Below are 14,089 nucleotides of genomic sequence, written 5' to 3'. Positions count from 1 at the left end.
ACTAGATTCAACAGTACTTATTCAGTCTTCATGCACTCCATACATTCTGTTTTAACTCTGTATAGCAATACAAATTTCATGGAGAGGCATCTCTGAAGTTGCTTTCTGCTGGCCTACACTGCTGATCTGTATTAGTATTTGATGATTTGTTTTTGTTGTGGGCTGCACAGTAGTACCAGCTGCTACTGGAGGGCACTAGCCTACTGTTTTTAATGAGACAGGCTTACTGGCCCATTACTGGTCTCCAATGACGTGTGAACTAATCAGCAAAAACGGTTACTGGTTCCTAATCACATGAAAGTGGTGGTGTTTTATTATTCTAGTCATAATTTGAGGTTTTTGCTTACAAAAAGACAGCATTTTAGCATATGTCATTTTCTCTTTTGACAAATAAGGGGAATATTTTAAGGGGGGACAACTCTGCGGTATTCAGTAGATTACTGTTCATTTCAACTCTATACTGGTCACTATTAATATTAATATTCTACACTACTAATAATATCTACTGGTATTTTTAGTGGTCACTTTCTGCCTGTGCTAATTAGACACTATGCCCTACTGGACTATAATGGATTAAGCAGGTCTTTATCCCTCTGATGGGTTGGGTGAATCCTGTCTACTGTCTTTTTATTTTGTATTATTGGCATTCATCGGCCCCACTCACTGGTGTCAGTAGTGTCGTACTGGGAGTCTTTTTGCAGCTCGTATATGTCCACCTCCACTCGGGCTCGGGACGGACCCTCCATCACGCTGTTGATGTTCTCCCTGGCCAGAGCCAGCGCCAGCCGCTCCCCGCGCCCACACACAGACTGGTCATCCAGGATTGCCGCTAGAAAGGCAGAGAGGGGAAGGACAGATTGGTGAAGATTTTCTCATCTAACCCTCCAGCAAGAAGCAAATTTGTGTTTTTCCAAAACATTTACAGTATTCCTTAAATATTTGTAGTTGTGCTTAAGTTGCTTCAAACCTCAAGTCCTATAGTCTGTCATATGCGTGCATTTTTTTGTCTAGAACTAGCTTCTGTGTGTAGTACATAAGCTGTTTTGGTCAGACAAAAATCTTTGGTGCTTACAGAAAACAATCTCTTCTAATTTTGGATACTGTGCAGGTATTCTTACAGCTGAATCTAGGAATACCACTGATTTGTAAAACATTGTTCTTTGGATGATTTTATATAGCCCTTAGGGGTCCCCTAATACTGTATCTGAAGTCTCGTTCCCAAAATTCAGCCTTGGTACAGAATTACAGCCACCAGAGCCAGTCCCACAATTAGCTTTCCTTGGTATGTGCCATTTCTGAGTCTCCAGCTTTTGAGGAGAAAGGGGGAGGGGGGGGGGTCTTGAGCAACAGCCACTTTGCTCGTTTGAAAGCCGGCATGTCTCTCTCTGATGGCTTGGCCAAATTCTCTGGGCAGGCAAAGCCGAGAAAGGGGAGGAAAGCTTGCCCGTTATGACCTCTTTAGGAGCAAGATTCCAGATTGGCTCATCTGAGCTTTCATTTTCTCAAAGGCAGAGCAGGATACCCAGGGCTCGGTTTACACCTATCGCCACATCTAACCATAGGCAGGCTGGGGGAACTCATGCCATGGGACCTTTAGATAATTCCTCTAAGAATATATCTGCCAATCACTTGGGGAGATATTGTGTTGCATAAGGACAGTTTGGACGCCAACAGGTATATTATTAGTGCTCATTTGACCTTTAGGTGCTTTTCTGTCACTTTATCTCTTACTGCAATGAACAAAGTGGAAAATCCTACTTTGAGGCACCAAAGCAGGCTAAAAACAAACCTTGAAAAGTAAGTGAGAAACCTTTTGATCCAAGCGTAGTAAGGATGGAGGTATGGCTGGCCACTCACCCATTCGAACAGAGGAAAGCAAAGGGGCCTGACTGAGGGAGTGTGGAGGCATGGTGACTAGCAGGAAGAAGAGGAAGTGTATTGACAGCAGCAGTGCTGGCAGAGCCGGCATCTTCTACTGCTCCTCATGGAGAATGGTCTGCTGGCTGCCTGTATCACCACCTGCAGGATTGGAGGACACAGTGCGTGTTACTGGACACAATCGTTCTGCTGGCACAAGATGTCTCTAGTAAAATTGTCATCCTGCAGCTTATCCTCAGTTTGTTCTGTCACATTTCCATGTAGTGGGAGCACCTATAATTTGACAGCACACATAATAGACTTACTGAGCTATAAAGATGTTCACTGTCATTGCACAGAGGCAGCCCAGTCCCTTGCACTCATAATAAAATACAGTTCACACATCTCTATTCATGTCTCCCTTGGAAAGTCTGCCATTTTGAAGTGACAGGACTCAGCCTTGAAGAGATCCCTCAGGGTTTTAAAGATGAAATCACAACAGCTGGCACAAACAGTGATGCACATTCACTATCACACACCTACTATGTACATACAAACCCATGCGTACATATAAACTAAGTTATACAAACAGATACAGTCACATATGTGTAGCACTTACCAAACACACACAAATAGACTCACAAGTAGAAGTACTTTGAATACACAAACAGCCATGTACTATACACCCACAAATCCCTAAACACACTTACATGTTTTCCATAACTTAGCCCTGCCCCCACCTCCAAACAGACACACATACAAAAAAAGCACACAAAGAGAGCCCAGCTGAGTGCTAGGCAGACCTCTCCAGGACTGACAAGCCTTGCTCTGACTAACGTGTTGACAAGGCAGAGTGAAAGGATGGAGAGATGAAGGGGGGGGATGAAGACAGAGAAGAGGAGAAGGAGTGTTGTGTGACAGACAGTCAGGGAGGATGAAGGAGGGGTGGTGTTGTTGGGGGGGCTGTTGACCTGAGAATGTTGCAAACGTCGGTTTAACGACCTAAACTTCAGACAGGTCCGACAGACAGGTGAAAGCTAGTTCATAACCTTCAATTGACCCTTGCAGCTGTAAACACAGGGGTGCTAGAGTGGTAGAAGGCTGACCTTTGACCCTGACTAGTAAATGTGGTGATGGAAATGAGGTGGCACTGTGTTTTTGTGCATACATGTACATCAAAGAGGCAAATGATGTGGATTGTCGGTCACTGTGTTGAACATCCCTCCCACCTCCATTCTTTTTTTCTTCACAGCCTTTTCATTTTGAAGTCATTATTTTGTCTTTTTTTGTCTGCGCTCACCTTTCAACAGTTAGCCTTAATGTTTAAAGCACATCAAAGAAATCTGCAACCTTGTGCTTTGTATCCCTCTTCACATTTCATAAACCAACCACCATACATTTTTCGTTTGTCCTTTCTATGCAATTAACAACTTCTCTTTCTTCCAGTCTAACTACACTTGTCTTTCACTCTTGGGTTTGCTGTGTCAAGCATGTGCGCAGACATGTTTGTAATACTAATAACATGCGTCCAACTGTGCAGATGGCTGTGTTGCTCTCATTATGGTTACCGCAGCTCAAAGTGAGCAGAGGCAGGGCTGATGTGAGGACATCTGTATGTGTGACACAACATAGAATAACTAGCACACAGTGGGAGTCATTTTTTCCCACATGCTTTTCAATAATTCATTCTTGTATAAGCACATTTTGTTACATTAGGTAAAAATAAATTATGTCTGCATTAAAAGTAAAAAATTCTATGCTGTTGTCATATTTGTGTGTATGTGTATAATGGGGTACATGTACAACAGAGACAGTTGTGCAACAGCTGATTATATTGACCACAAGTTGAGTTCACTAATGCACACTGCTGTCACACAGCTGTGTAACGTGCTGCAAGGTACTCCACTGAGCTGGCTGTTGCTACTGTATTGTGTTAGCTTCCCTCACCAGTTGTCTCTTTCTCAATTTACTCTTCACCAAAGTGTGCGTGTGTGTGTGTACCTTGCAAGTGTTGTGTCTGGACCTGTGTGGTTATTCCAGGGCATGTTTGCGTAAGTGCGAGTGTGATGGCGTATTGATCGAGCCCAGCTGAAGTCGCGGGCCTTCAGGTGCAGTCGATCAAAACAACGGGGAACCTATCATGGGAGCGCTGCATTTCACCGGCGCCCTCTGATTGGCTACTATCAAGAAGCAGATTGCCATGATGACGAATAAGATCCTACCTGAGGATCCGCCTTCATCAATAAAGGGATGGAACTGGCGCTATTTCATTGTTATTGAGAGCTATTGACAGCATTAGACAGAGAAGATTACAGCATCTTTACTCCAAGGAGAAGAAGAAGCGTGGGGGGGAGGAAGTAGATGGAAAGCTGTAATAGAAGTAAGGAGAATGAGAGAAAAAAGAAAAGAAAATGGAGTTGGGCCGAGGAAGATGTGGGAATATGAGAACAAAATTACAGAGAGAAGAGATGGGAAAGTGTATCTGCAGAAAGAGACAAAGAGCAGGATAGAGATAGAAAGACAAAAGAAGGGTGGAAAGTAACAAAGTACATTGACTCAAGTGATGTACTCAGGTATATTGACCATATGCCAGTTTTTATTCCACTGCCACCACTATTTGACAGCTACAAGCTACAGCTACCTCACATCTTTGATCTATCCCCAACTGATTGTAATATAAGTCTTGTATCGACAGTATCTGATAAATGACTACTTGCTTACTTATGTCAAATTTCAAAATTCACTGTGCAATTATAAAAGTAAAAGCTATTCACTTACAGGACACAAGGCAGTATTTATATGCAATTTTTCCTTTGTATAGTACAGCTTTGCTCAACTCAACTTGCTCTTTTTTTGGTTTTCTATTAGCAAGTTGTGGATAGTACCTGGTACTTTTTTTGAAATACCACCTTAAGGCAGTTTCTCGTCTCAGCTGAGAATGCCAAGGTTACTATCTGCAGTGGAAAGTGAAAAAGAGAAAAGGACCTGGTACCAAAAGTCGAGTCAAGTCGAGCAAAGCTGTACCAAGAAGTTGAAATACGGCATTCGATATTCCATGTGAACAGTGCGTACTAACCTTTACGCACCATTTTAATGGATTGAACTGCAAACTGCCATCAGGTTAGATTCTTGAAACTAGATCTTGATCTCAATGGTCTACCGAGTTAAAAATAAAGTTACTAAAACATGACTCTCTGAAATGGAATATTTTGCATCATGAGTACTTTCGATACTTTATTGTAAATATGAATATCTCTAATACTTCTGTACTTAAATGTGTACGTACATTTTTTAATACAGGATTATTTTTTTTATTTTTTTCATAAGTGATTTTACTTAAGGATCAGAGAACTTTTTCCACCATTGCAAGAGAGTAAAAGAAAGCAATTATAATATGGTAGTGAAGGGTGGTGGGAGTAAAAAAAAATACAGTCAGAGGGAAGAGAGAGCAAACGGTAAGAAACTATTGCCGTGTTTCTTCTGCAAGGACTGTGAGTGGCTGCTTGTGCTGTATGTGCTCTGTTGCTAGTAGTACATGGCTGAGTGCTGTAGCAGTCGGTGTCAGTCTGCAGGGAGCTGGAACAGCGAGAGGGCCAGACTAGTTTGAGCTGTACAGAAAACACTGCTTCTAGCCCCCCTTACTCGCTTGTAACCCGGCACGCTGGCACCACATAGAATTACAAAAAAGCAAAATACATAAATATCCTGACTTGCTGTGTACGAGTGTGTGTGTGTGTGTGTGCAGGAGAGAGTATAAAGGAGAGAGAGAATTGAGAGTTAGAGAGAGGACATTCATCCCAGTTTGAGATTTAGCTGTATGGTGCATGCATTCATCTTTGTGTGTGTATGAAGGCATAAGTAAACTGTGTGTGTGTTTGTGTGTGTTTGTGTGTATTAAGTTTAACTACATTTGTGGGGACCAAAAACCGGAAATACAGTATACTTATGGGGTCCTGACAGCTTTGTGGGGACAAAATGCTGGTCCCCACAACTTTAAAGGGCTGTTTGAGGAATAAGACTTGGTTTTAGGATCAGGGTTAGAATTAAGTTATGGTTAGGGTGAGGGTAAGGGATAAGGTTAGGCATTTAGGTTTGATGGTTAAGGTTAGGGTAAGGGGCTAGGGAATTCATTATGTCAATTACTGGTCCCCACAAAGATAGTGAGACACACTTGTGTGTGTTTGTGTGTGTGTGACTGGGCGGCTTGCCTATAGTGTCTGCAATGCATATTATGAAAGAGAAAACCGTAAAATCGGAGAGCCTAATTATCCTGAGGGAGAAGGTTGGAGTGTGCTGCAGGAGAGGGAGGGTAAGCAAAGAAAGAAAGAAAGAGAGAGAGAGAGAGAGTGTGGAGGGGGCGGCTGAAAAAAAATAAAACAAGGTAAAACTATATTGCCTCACCCCCCCAGGCAGATGAGGAGGGGATGAACTAAGACTAAGACAGAGGAAGCCGCATGAGCGATAGCAAGGGAGGAGTGGAAAAAGAGCGGGATGCAGAGAAAGACAAAAAAGAACTCAGATGGAGAAAAGCAGCTTGAGGGGGAGGGGGCGAGGAGAACGAAAGGAGAAGGGTGTCGGTGGGGGGGCTAGCAAATCATTTGTTTTCCCTTTCTGTCTCATTGTATGACACATGAAAATCTGACAGTTATCATAATGGAAGGATAAATCATTTCCATAATTGAATTTGAATGTGCAACGGCTTCTTTGGCTGTGGGTATAAGACGACTGTACCGCCGGCCACTATAGAACAGACGTGTTATTTTGCTCATTCTTCTCACAATTAAAAGTCACTGTTGGCGAGAAAGCGCCTGCTGCAGACAGCTGGGCTTCTGTCCCTGAATCAGCATGGTCAGGCCATTTCAGAGCATTTGTTTACCCCCCAGACAATATGGAAAAGCTGGGGAGGTCTGTTTGGTGTGTGTGTGTGTGTGTTTGTGTGTGTGTGTGTGTGTGTGTGTGTGTGTGTGGGGTGGGGGGGGGGGGGTAATACCAAGGGCCCTTCGTTCACCTTAAGAGTTTAGTCATTTGTTCCTGCATATAATATCAAAGAAGCACCACATGTTCTTGGTCGTCTCGACTCATTAAGCATTTTCACTTTGCACCCATGTTTTCTCTCTCTCCTTTTCTCTAACATGTACCTCTCTAATCTCACCATCTCTGACTTTTGCTTCTATCTTACCTTTGTGCACCTCTATATTCCACTGTCTCCCTATTCCTCTTATCCCTTTTGTTTCAGTATTTTTACTTCTTTGTTTTTTAACCTCACCTTTCCTTCTTTTAGCCTTCCTTTTGGATTTGAGGCATGCCTTTAAGGTGAGGTTAAACATTTCAGCACGTAGATAATTTATTCATGATGTTGCCTACCAGGAAGCTGGTACGTATATCTTAATCGAGACATTGAAAATGTTTTCAATATGGCAGAATGTTGGGTAAAAGTTATTTTATGAGCTCGGCCCAAAACTAGCTAAAAAAAACAATAACATGAACAGCTATAATGCAGTAAATAATGCAATTCAATCCAAGTAGTGCAAAAAGCATAACCTTGTGAACATTAGATTGTTGAATGTTTCTTTCTGAAGAATAAACAGAGCCGGTTTTATTACAACTTCTTCATCTACCAGTCAGATTCATTGTGTTCAATCGGAAGGAATCACTTCACATCGGTAGGCCCTTCTAATGACATGTTGAACATGTTTAGAAGCTAAAAACACATTTAAAACTTGCCCTGTTTAAGCCTGTTGGGTGCTAACTTATGAAGGTAAATATGGTGTGGGTAGATGTGAGCACTAGAGTGATGTGAGCACTTGTAGAATATGATTTGAGAGCTTGTCGAAAAAAATCTGTACTCTTGTTTTTTTTTTCACTTCAGTCACTTTTCCAGTACAACTACCACTCAAGCGATGTTCACCCTAATCTGGCGATTGAAACCTCGCTTCCCCCCCCCCCCCCCCCCCCCCCCCCCCCCCCCCCCCCCCCCCCCCCCCCCCGTCCTGTTGGCTCAGAGCTCCACAGACCAAGTCCACAGGTACAAATTAGTTTTGCACCAAATGTATTGCAAGAAGTGTTGCAAAAGTCGTTGGTGCAGACTTGCCGCTGTGTGATGCGAGAGAGCACATTGCAGTGACAGATTTGAGAAGTTGTAATCACTGAGTTGAGGTTGTACTACAAAAAGTGACTGAAGTGAAAAAAAATATATGAGTACAGATTTTTTCCTACAAGCTCTCTATTCATATTCCACAAGTGCTCACATCGCATCCACGCGCTCTCACATTTTGCACCATTTTTACCTTCATACTAACTCTAGCAGGAGGATAACACGGTGTAGGCAGCACAGACAGTTTTTTTTTTCTCTCTACTGACAGCACTCCAAACTTACAAACAACAGAGCTACATGTGGGAATCGACTGGAATTCTCCTTTAAGTAAATTTGTAGAATAATTATGAAAAGAGTGATACATTCACATTGACTCGAAACCACAAATCTATTTAAGGAAACAATGTTTCAATCCCAGTCGAATCTTCTACAGGTCAAGAACAAAAAAAGTCAAACGCAGATCCAAATGGGAACGAAATGTTGTTCACTCAGACAAATAACTTTTCGTCAATGCTAGTTTCCGGTAGACTTGCAACCAAATGTGATATGCACACACGCGCCTATTCATTTGTAGAATAACCATTAGTTGCAACCCTACCTATAATCTCCACAACATTTATTTCATGACAATCAAATTGTGGTTTTCCTCAGGTGTTCGTGTTATTGTGTCCAACCTAAGTAACTCCAGTCTCTGGCTTTCTGTCTCGCTGTTACTCCCACCCACTTCCTATATGTTTTCACCTTGTCCTCCCTCAGCAGAGCTGCAGACACTTTGATCTCTCATTTTCAGCCTCTCTTTCTCTCTCTCTCTCTCTCTCTCACTCTCCATCCTCTGTATCTCTTCTCACACAGCCTCTATCTATTTTGTCTCAGTACACACTCTATACCCCTGTCTCTTTACTGACCTCTCTCTCTTCTCTTTTCCTATCTTAGCTCTCACTGGTCTCTTCAATCTCTACAGTGCACTTTCTTCCCCCCCCCCCATCTCTGTTCATTGGACATGGATAAATTCTTCCCAGTGTTCTCCTTGACAAAGAGGCCCTCAGTCAGTGACACCGCCCGCTTGGGGAACCACCGTGCTCCTGTGATACTGTCACATTCGAGTATGTCACGCACAAACACACACACACACACACACACACACACACACACACACCTACTAGCTGCTGCTGCACACACATACACTAACTCTTGAGGAAGGTTCAAAGAAGATTGTGTGTGTGTGCTTGCTTATGCGTAAGCATGTTTCTTTTGGTTTTCTCCACATCTGCGTCCTGATGCATGTCTGCGTGTTATCTGTTTGTACGTGCCAGCAGTGAGTTTTCATTTTTTCCTTCCTGCATGCATATTTACCACCCGCTGTTCACATCAGTGCAGATGGGGGTTGGTTGGGGGGGTTGAAGCTCAGTGCAATGCTTTCCCCAGGAGCTGTTTAAAAAAGATGTACTGTTCAGTGTCACTAGCTGTCTACACAGGTCCCACTTGTTGCAGCGGTAGCTTATGTAAGCACAGCAGTTTAATCACAATTAGGAAGCTCTCCTTGAACTCACTCGCCCCCTGGCTTGTTTGCAGAGTTAAAATTTGCATTCAGAATAAAGCCTTGGAAATATAAGAGTGATATTACACACAGCACTGCAAAGAGAACAATGTCTGAGTGAGAATAGAGCGCTGTCAATTTAAATCTGTCTAAGCTATCAGGAGGATGTCACAGGGAACCTTTTCACTTTCATCATGGTTATGGGTTTAGTTGTAGGATTTTATTTATTTTCTAACAGTATTGGTATTTGATTTATTGTAATCCTATTGTTGGACTATAAACCCCATGTGATTCAAAGTTGTACTACAGTAACTTACAATTGCTCTTTTTCTGTGGTCTACTTATCTTTTCCAACATTTTTTTCCTATTGCTCCTACAGGCGGCCATCCAATGAGGAAGGATGTTTTTTTTAAATTTGTATGTGTGTCTGTGTTTTAATTGTAGTTTCCATGTCTTTGAGCTTAGCACCAATGGTGTGAGCCTGTAAAGACATCCGGGTATACTTGGCAATACAAATAAATCTGACTTGACTTGAGTTGATTTGGTGCAGTGGCATCCTGACCTCATATCAACACAGATACCGTCTGCAAAGTTTCAGACTACTTACACAGAATATTTAAATAATGTCTGTTACTGTATGCTAAGAGAAGCATGAAAGCACTTTAGAGTCAGAAGTTGATATTGTTCAATCAGTCAGAGCACAATGGCTTTACACAAGCCCCTCAGAGGGCATATTGCTGTAATAGAACCACGTTTACAGTGAACATGTAATAGAAAACGGAAATAGCACAGCTAAATGCGGGAAGACTGACAAAGGTAGAGTGTTTGCCTTCGTACTGCAATAGCTCTGTGATGAACCGATAAACCCATTCCACACAGCTCTCCCACTTAGACACCCACACGCCATACACACACACACACACACACACACACACACACACACAACAAATACATAGAGATGTACACAAACACATCCAACATATTCACCTTCATGCACACACAACTACACACATACACAGGTTGTGGATTAAATGACTCAGTTGGTATTTGCTCTCTCTGTCTCTCTCTCTCTCGCTGTCTCTCACTCATTGTCAGGTTTTGCTGCCGTGGAAACAGAGTTGAGGATGAGAGGAGGAGGGAGTGAGTGGGAGTGGGGAGGAGTGTGAGGGAGAAGGAGAGAGAGGAGAGGAATCGTTGATGGAACAGGTAAATGAGAGATCGGGGAGTCAAAGCTCACTGTTCATGTGAGGCGGGGCTTCATCGTTGCTGCAGTGTGTGTTTTTCTGTGTGTGAGATTGACTGTGCTCTAGTAGTGAGAGGCAGAAACACATTGAATGTGTTCTACGTGACTGGACAGAAGTGTGAATGCTGCGCATTACTCTGATGTGTACTGCATGACTAGGACATGTTGCGTGTCCACTCAGATTGTTGTATTATTCTGGCACCCACAACTACGTCTAAAATCGGTCATCTGAGATCGAGTCATCACACCCTCAGTGCTGATAGAGAGCGACTGGAAAGAGAAACAAAAAGCAGGAAAAAAACTTGAAAGGGGCAACTAAGTGCTGTAAAAGTGTTCTTGTGATCAAGTTTCCATATGGGGCTTCTGGTTTGTGTTTTCGTCTATACTAATTTGCTCTGCAGAAAGCAGCATGCTCAAATCTGGTTTGTTTTCAACTCCCCCGGGCAAGAGACAAATTCTCTCTGACTGCACTTCTCAGACTCAACATCTGAAAAGGATTCACTTGCAAATATGCAAAGTAACTATGCAAAGACCAAAATATATAGGTCAAGCCACGGTTTCTCATTCAGGAGATGGATGATCAGGCATTCTTATAGAGCTAAATTGTCGAGGATTCATGAAGAATGCCATATTTTTTTTACAACATGTTTTCGGTGGGTTTATATCAGATCTTACATTTAAGACATTTTAAAAAGAAATCTATTTGCATGTATGTGTAATGAATATAAAAGATCATCTCTGACATAGTTCAAGAATATTTTTAAAGCGCCCATAGACTGAAGGGAGAGGACATTCAGAAACCTGTATCTCACTCAAAACAGCATGGATAGTTTTTTTTCAAGTTTGTCTGCGTGTGGAAGCACCACAGACACAAAAAGAACAAAAAGTGTTGTTGTTTTTTTCATAATATGGGCACTTTAAGATCACTGCAGGTGTAAAAAAGACTTTCAGGAAATCAATAACAAAATGAAAACATCATTTTGAGTGTCCAGTAAATGTCTTTCTGTGAACAGACTTTAAACTTGATCATTAAAATGATCAGACAAGGAAATTATTTTAAATTAACTTCAGCATGAGAACAGTGTTATTAGTAATTACCATTTGTATGTACGTCCCGGCCAGTTCAACTTCCTGTCTGCATCAAAGCCTTTGTTACATATTCACTTCTTACTGTAATCTGTTACTGTAATACATGTTTAGGTTAAGTAGGTGTCAGGCAGTGAATGGAAAAATAATTTAAGTTAATGAGAAAAGAATGTAGTACTTATCTTGTTTACTCCATGTTTATTTGTCTGACATTGTTTTCTGGTTGTGTTTTGGATTGTGCCTTGGGATAAATGCATGAAAAATAAATTTTTACTTTTGATGCTGCTGCTGCTAAAATAGCTGAGAACTTTGCATTGGTGCCAGATGGGGAAAATAGAATAATGCCGCACAACTCGAGTGCTAATCTGTATTGACTCAGCGGAAATCTGAAGTCTGCGTCTAAATAAATCCTACTGACGTTGGCCTTTAAGTCACTGCAGCGGAATAATCTGTCTGTCACTGAAAACTATGGTAATTTTAAATTGTATCTACAATTAAAGAAAGAAATAGCCCTATTTATTATCACTAAATGTGCATGTGCATAGAGAAAAGAACAACAACAGTTAGCACTCCTGTTGGCTGTGTTAGATTAGATTATTGATCAAATTATTCATGAGTAATTTCATTGCCACAGAAAAACAGACCCATCAATTTTAAAAAGGTCACAAAAGTGATAGGATAACACACTGAAGCCCTGAGGGATTTATTTTCACTGTGTCTCATGTTGAAAACAACATGGGTATGAATGTAGCTCATGACCTTGGTCGATGTCCTTCCCTCTCTTCCATGGGGTCTTTTATTCTGCATTCTACAATATCCAGCACACTGAAAATGCCAGGAGAATCATTTTTAATAACGTCCTTTGCCAGATTGTGAAAAAGCTTTACAAAACGTATTGCTGGAGGAAGTAACAAAAAAATATCTTCAATATTCTATTTAAGTTAAAGACATACATTATCCTTTTAATCAAATAATTGTTTTAGTTTTACTCCTTATCCAATTTTACTGTATAATCCTACAGACCATAAATACATTAATATATGAATTGTAACTAAAAACAATAAAAAAACTGCTTCCTTTTGGGGACATAACTTGAAATGGGAAAAAATTGAAGGAAACAAAATTATAAATTCCAGTGTATCACAATATGTTTAAAATCGCAATGATATCTTATGCTGGCATAAGTATCGTGATGACACCGTATCAGGAGGTGTCTGGTGATTCCCACTCCTAATATTTTATCATAATAATCCTAAAGCTGGCTGCTTGTTTCAGAATACAATTGTACATTATGTAATAAAAGTTTAATTTATTGGTAGGCCCTAATTATGTTTATGTAAATTGCCTAGAGATAGTTTGTCCAACTTTACATTATGTAAGCCTGGCTGAGCTATTCAACTGCATAATAATGAGATCAAATTAGTCATATAATTATTATTTTTTTAAATTTTGAACTACAGGCTAATGGTCAATATATATCTGAATTTTATTACCTTAACAATATTTCACAGTTTGCCTGAATATGTTGCATGTCTCCTCAGGATGTTGTATAATTCTCTCATCCATGACTGAGTCTAAAATTGGTCATCTTTGCTCAACACAAGACATCACACTATTAGGCCTGATAGGGACTGACTGAAGAGGGGACAGGGAGGGGCAGCTAGATTCAGCAAAATACAGAAATATGGAGTGACTGGGCACTTTCAAAAATGCTGTGCGTCAGTTTTGCATACAAAATAAGTAAAACGCTTTCTATTTGTGTATCCATCTGTGCTAAATGCATTAACAGCAGCATTCTCAAATTGTTTTCAGATGCCCTGGGCAAAAGGCCTTTTCTCTTTTTCTATACCTCTCTAGCCCAGTTAAGAAATAAAAAGGGCATCATGCATGAAGTGAGGACATTTTGAAGATTCAACCACTTAGTGAGATTAATAAACACAAAATTTGTTTCCATGTTTGTGGGAAGATTAATGCTTTTTACTATCGTTATAAGTAAGCATCAAATTTACAACATGCCACACATTGCTATATGTTGCTGTATATTACTTACAATGTTTAAACAAATATTCAAGGAAGCAATTAAAATTTGCAAACTGATTATGTTTCAATAAAGACTTTCCTTTGCTACCACCTGTACAAACATTGGTTTAAGGCCAGAGGTCTAAAACATAACAATGGCTAAGATGATCAAAAACATCGTATCAGACATCAAGTATGTTGAATAATTTATTGCCGTGTGGGCCTTGATTCTATCTGTAAGTCAATATTTAAT

General features: G+C 40.9%; 1 protein-coding gene across 2 annotated transcripts in view; it reads right to left on the bottom strand.

The window, feature by feature from the left end:
* The window catches only part of grik5 (glutamate receptor, ionotropic, kainate 5), a 77,609-nt gene that overhangs the window by 27,178 nt on the left and 36,342 nt on the right, over window positions 1–14,089 (bottom strand). For both annotated transcript variants that reach the window (XM_034874557.1, XM_034874556.1), the window contains exons 4-5: window positions 1,858–2,019; window positions 665–829 (exon numbers count right to left, since the gene is read on the bottom strand). In XM_034874557.1, the coding sequence (XP_034730448.1) occupies window positions 665–829; window positions 1,858–1,969 (277 nt within the window). In that variant the 5' untranslated portion in view covers window positions 1,970–2,019. The remainder of the gene's footprint in view (window positions 1–664; window positions 830–1,857; window positions 2,020–14,089) is intronic.

The sequence above is a fragment of the Etheostoma cragini genome, chromosome 6, assembly GCF_013103735.1.
Source record: "Etheostoma cragini isolate CJK2018 chromosome 6, CSU_Ecrag_1.0, whole genome shotgun sequence".
In the NCBI taxonomy this organism is placed as follows: Eukaryota; Metazoa; Chordata; class Actinopteri; order Perciformes; family Percidae; genus Etheostoma; species Etheostoma cragini.
This window is presented reverse-complemented; position numbering and strand designations above follow the sequence as displayed.